Below are 6088 nucleotides of genomic sequence, written 5' to 3'. Positions count from 1 at the left end.
ATATATATATGTTTACAAATTCTAAACAGATATTACTGGTATTTTATTTAATAATAAATATGTACAGAGTAATGTAATAATATTTAATGTGTATATATTTTGTACAGTATTTTTAGAAAACAGATATTCTGGCAATTTAAACTTAAGTTGATGCATACTGTGACTGTTCAGTAGGGAAAAAAATTGTGTTTTTATAGACCATTATATGCCTGTGTATTTATAAGCGGTAAAGTACTCACTGCTGGGTGAAAATTTAAAAAATCAATAGGTATAGCTCGACATTATAATTTATTTTAAAACTATTTGCAATGCAATATTTATTTATTGCTGGTACGGTACACTTACAAGCAAGGAATTTTAACGGGTGGAAGTCCTTGAATTACGGGCCAGTCGCAATCTCTTTTTATGGCAACAGTGTAGAAGAAATGGTAAAAAAGAATCAATAATATAATGTATTATTATTGTGTGTGTTTATTTTGTTTATGTTCCATTGCAACTATGGTTCAAATAAAGATAAATGCTGTTGAAATTATGCAAACAAGTGATGGTGATCAAGTGGTTGATATTTCAAGTATGCATTAGTGATTTTAATTTCATATTTCAAGTTTTTGTATAGACAAATCTAATTAAGAAAATGTGTTCTCTATTGGCGCCGCCATTGCTGGGGACCTCCATGGGGCCTCACGTACTTGTCATGTTCATGTACGGTGGTGCGAAGTAATAGTTAATTACGATTGAACAGGCAGTAATTCCAATATGTACATTTGTAGCAGATGATGCTTAAGCATCCCCCACTGGAAGCCCCCAGCCATGGTGTCTGCAGAGGGAGAAAAATCATGTAGAATGGATCATTCTATATTTCATTAGACACCTATAATGTGTGTTCACAAACAAATTTTAAAATATTTTTTTACTGTTATTTATATTTTGTATTATCAGTTTGTGTTTTGTATGTCGATTTCTTACATTTCCAACGATTTGATTTAAAGTTTAATACTAGGCAGCTCAACTTCATATAACATAATACTTAAAATTTAATTGGCCTGATCTTACATAAAGTATAAGTGCCAATGTTGATGTTTCAGTATTTATTTTTTAAAAACTGTGACTTAATATATAATAGTAACATGTTATTGCTTCGTTTTGATTTCTTAACATGTTAAAGACTCATTTGTACAACGCATAATTTATGGATGATAATCTTACGAATCTGTGTGTTTTACAGTCAGATGATTTTTATGAGCAATTTTATACAATGTGTGTGACAGAGCGACAGAGTAAATTTAATAAATATTCCATTACAATATGTGAAAATATTGGTCTTATTTATTTGAGTGATCAAGCTTGTGCAACATCAACGGTTCTTTTTCTTGTGGATATGAGGTGGGGAAATTAATATCTTCGTAGGTTCTAGACACTTAGTCTACATTTATTAAAATTACATAGGCCTCCATCCCTTAAAAACGGAAAATACGTTCTTGTTTTTAACCCATCTACCTTCCTTAATTTCTAAAATTAATAGGCCTAATCTAATCGTTTTCTTTGGTAAATATTTTCTATTTATTAAATAATTAACTGAAAATTTGTTTTGAAAAGAGTAGGCCTATAATAATTTAAACTTTAATACTGCGCAGCTCTACTTTATAACGTGATACAAAATTTAATTGTGTAAATGCCAGATTTTATGTTTCAGTATATTCAAAAACTGACTTTATATATTATTGTAACATGTTAATGTTTCGTATTGATTCCATAACATGTTAAAGATTCATTTGTACAACCGTGGAGGAATTAGTTTAGGTACATCATTGTCGTGTCCGAATTTTATGGAATCTTACGAATCAGTTACGAATCTGTGTTTTACAATATGATTTTCATGAGCAATTTTTCTGTGTGTGACAGAGTGACAATTAGGATAAATTGAATATTCTATATTACAATAGGCCTATGTTCCTAGTGCGTTCCAGATCTCCCTGCTTGGTCTACTTAAATTAAACTTACAAATAATAAGCCTCCAGCCCTTAAAAATGTAAAATACGTTCTTTGTTTTTCTTAACCTCTACCTTTCTCAATTTCTAAAATCACTAAGCACAATCTAAACATTTTCTTTGGTAAATATTCATCTATTTTTATTAACTAAAAATTTGTTTTGAACAGAGTAGGCCTACAATAAATTAGAGTAGGGCATAAAGGATTTTTGTTTTGCAATATATGATATTCTTAGTGTAAACTCATTTAATAAATGCTTATCATCAACTCGCTATTGAAAAAAAGTGAACTGGCTCTTTCAAACTAGAAATCAGCTTAAATTTATCTTAAGTCCATTTTTTTGCTTAAGTCAAATTTATTAATATTGCTTTAACTTAAAAATTGCTTAGGGCCTATTAAAATTAAAAAGTCGATTGTACGTATGAAGCATAGACGATTTTTAAGCTAAGATTAAGCTAATTTGCTAAGATGATTTGATAATTCAGCTTAAGATATTTGCTTAGGGACATCTAGGCCTAAACCTTTTTGACTTAATATATTTGCTAAGCTGAGATTGATAAATCCCGGGCCAGGTATGCGGAGCTAAATTTGCCATCGCATTGACCTCTTGCGAATTAATCCTGTTTTCGGAGAAACCCATTCGAGTGTGACTGCAGAAGAAATACCCGGCTGTCGGTGGAACGGGAACGGCCATGAAGTTATTTTGGTGGATGGAAACTTGCCCAAAAAGCCAAAGGGGATTCCCCTTGATCATAAGCATTACTGTAGCCACTATCGCCGGGTCATAGACAACAATCATGGAGCTGACGTTTATCCGTCAGCAGCTAGTGCCTCAACGCCAAGGTACCAGTCGACGCGTAGGTTGGTAAGTTTAAGCAGTATTCTCTTTTAAATTATAATTGTGTACAACAACTCCCTGGTAAATCAGCAGGAGCAGGCTAGGATGGATTGTTCATAATATTGAGCTTATCTACATTCAAGCCAAACATCTACTGTTTAGTAGTTGGCCAACAGCCACACCTGCTACAGTGTGTATGCCACAGTGACACGCACGGGGGTGACGTAGACCCGTTCAGATTAGTGACATTAACCCATAACCAAACCAAATTGATATTTTATGCAGCTAGCCAGCTGTATTTATGTAAGATTTCAGATAGATCAACTGTAAACCAAAGTATTTATACATAAGCTATTTCATCATAATTTATAATATATGCAAAGTCCTTGTGTGACAATGGTGTGAAGAATCACGACTGCATTGTGGCTATGCAATACCTGTACGTATGGTACGCCAGGACGGTCATAAATATTATGTCGAAGAAAATTCCTGCCAAGTCCCAATGACCAGGGAAAAAGAACTGCGCTTTAACCCGCAATCGAAACAGACCAGTACTGGGTTTGGGCTTTTTGATTAGCATTTGAAATAGCATTGACTGAAAATTGAAAAATAATGCTGATAATATTATTATTACAAATTACATGTATAATTTGTATGTTGTTCTATTTTATGGTACTAAAATATTTCAAAATATTTATTTTCATTTTTAATCATTAATATAGGCCTAATGAATGTCGGTCTATTATTTCTTGTTGTGTGTAGTTCTATGAATAATCTGAAAAATAATATATCCAATTAAATTTGGTGTGTTTTTTTTATTTATTCAACATCCGATAAACATCTGACTACACCCCAGCCATCGGTCAACCATGCGTACCAATTAGAATTGTGCATAAATTGAAAGACGAAATTGAAAAAAAAAAAACAATTAAAGGGTCAAAATTGGACTGAAATGCAGTAAGTGTGAGTGTGGGATTAAAATGCTACTTTATTTCACAAATGGCCAGGGGCGGATTTAGGGGGGGGGGCCGGCCCGGCCCCGGCCCCCCCCCTTTTGGGAGGTAAAAAAAAGAAGAAAAAGAGAGAAAAACAAAAAAATGATAGCCCAGAATGCCTCAAATGTTATGTCCGGGCGTCTAGAACACAAAAATTTCGCGGGGGCATGCCCCAGACCCCCTACGACAGTGTTGTCTCAATCGGCCCAACTTTCGGCCCCCGCTTCNNNNTCCGGCCCCCCCCCTTTTGGACATTTCTGGATCCGCCCCTGATGGCTGTCCAAATTTGAACTTTATCGAGTAGGAGACACAAGGAGCTCATAAAGTTCTTTATACTATTTACTCTCCAATAAAGTTCAATTCAGTATTGTAGACCACATATTTTGAAATGCCATGTCAATTCACCATTAAATAATAAAAATAAAATCCTGTTATCGTGAAAGGAATTGAACCACAGGATCCGAGATTGGAAACTAAACATCTAAACCACCAAGCTATTTAACTCCACTCCAAGACTTTACCCTCAAAACTAAAAACAATTCTAGAGTTAAATTTACTTTATAGAGCATTACATCCAATCTGGTTATGTAACAAGTACGGTACCCAATAGTGTATATAAGTGTGCGGAGAGCCCCGGCCACCCCCAACAAAAAGCTCGCGGTCTGCAAGTTCCCCCTATTGAAAAGCGGTTCGAATCAAGGACATTACGATTAAATAGTTAAAAATCACTGCATGTTACCTTATTTAGCTCCCCTCACTTAATCATCGAGACTTCCCCTCCCCTCGCATTTCAAGACTACTAGTTACGCACTTCAAGTTCCTTGATTTAAATGAAAGGAATGAAATAAAAAATCGCACATTCTTTTTAAGAAAACATTTCATTGTAATTCACTTTTCTTGCATCTATTAGGAATGAGCTACATTGTGCTGCAAGAGACGGCCGAGTTGAGGAAGTGAAAAGAATTCTTCACGATGTTCTGTGTGGAGTAGATGACAGAACACCGGTAAGCCGGCTGTACAGAATTCTTAATTGAAAATACTTTTGTTCTCCTCTTTGTCCTCAAAATACTGTTTATAGTAAAATCTGAAAACACACTTTAAATATTTAAATAAAACACTGTATTGCTCATTCAACTGGATCAAATAAAATACATTAAAATCAAATTACAGTTCACCCTCCAATTCGAGACCACCCTTGGGACCTGAAAAATTTGGGGTGGTCTCTTGGTTGGTCTCCAGTTTTTAGAGGATTAGTTTTGTGTTAAAAGGTTGAAGATTGTTGTTTAGGTCTTTGGAAAAGTGGCCTCGAAGTAGAGGGGTCTCGGATTGGAGGGTGCAGTGTAAAGTCTAATAGGACAAGGATCTAAAAGTATTTTTCACTGATTTACAGGCTTTTAACTATACTGTACTCCAAATTCTGAAATTGATATAGTATGCTAACAATAGTTGGAACGTTATTATTTTTCCATCGGATGTTAAATGGCAAGAAAAATATTTTTTGATTCTAAATTTCATTGAAACGTGTTGACTGACTACAATTTTGAAACGATTTACTGTTTATTGAATTTGATTGCTCAAGATTGTTACATTCACAAACATAACATAATTTTTTACCACACCTTGTTAAAGAGTGTGTACATTAGAAAAATTGTTTTTAGGCCTACAATATTGAAATTATTACATTATTGTATTTTCACTATTAATAACATTTAAATAATCTGGTATTGTCAATCTAGAAAAAAACAGAAGTTTTTCACTTTGACTGTATGTTTTGTAAAAGAATATAAACACTAACAATATTATATTCTCTTTTTTAGATAAATGAAACAGCTCTTCACAAGGCTGTCAGAGGTAATTCAGCCGAGATCTGCAAAATACTACTCCTGCAAGGTGCTGACCCTAATCTAAAAAATGATGTTAGTACAATATATACATTTATATAATTTCTTTTCTATATTTCACTTTAGCAGTAGAATTAGCAGTAGTATAGATTCACTTCAATTTCAAACCAAACCAATTGCCTCTTTTGCTCTTAATATTGCACACCTTTTGTCTGTGCTATGGAACTGATGCCTCCACCTACTTTGTACTTCTTCAAACCGTTATTTTGTTTGTTAATTTTAGCATAGAAACTAATGTTAGTGTTTGCTAATGTGATTTAAGTACTGTACATTAGTACTGGAAAAACCTTTGTATGAAAAGAATTGAAGTGTAATAAAAAAAAAAATTTAAAAAAAAAAAAAAAAAAATTGCTCACCTTGTTTAA

At 33.6% G+C, this 6088-nt stretch overlaps 1 protein-coding gene across 1 annotated transcript in view; it reads left to right on the top strand.

Moving 5' to 3' along the window:
- Window positions 1-2587: 2587 nt before the first annotated feature.
- Window positions 2588-6088, top strand: part of LOC117123593 (cyclin-dependent kinase 4 inhibitor D-like) — a 4110-nt gene continuing 609 nt past the window's right edge. Inside the window, exons 1-3 of the mRNA XM_033269586.1 lie at window positions 2588-2854; window positions 4733-4826; window positions 5640-5738. Of these exons, the coding sequence (XP_033125477.1) occupies window positions 2787-2854; window positions 4733-4826; window positions 5640-5738 (261 nt within the window). The 5' untranslated portion in view covers window positions 2588-2786. The remainder of the gene's footprint in view (window positions 2855-4732; window positions 4827-5639; window positions 5739-6088) is intronic.

This window comes from Anneissia japonica, unplaced genomic scaffold, assembly GCF_011630105.1.
Source record: "Anneissia japonica isolate Jap-2015-1 unplaced genomic scaffold, ASM1163010v1 scaffold287714_len2871179_cov188, whole genome shotgun sequence".
Classification (NCBI taxonomy): Eukaryota; Metazoa; Echinodermata; class Crinoidea; order Comatulida; family Comatulidae; genus Anneissia; species Anneissia japonica.
The sequence above is the reverse complement of the archived record's forward strand: the minus strand, read 5'-3'. Positions and strand labels throughout refer to the sequence as shown.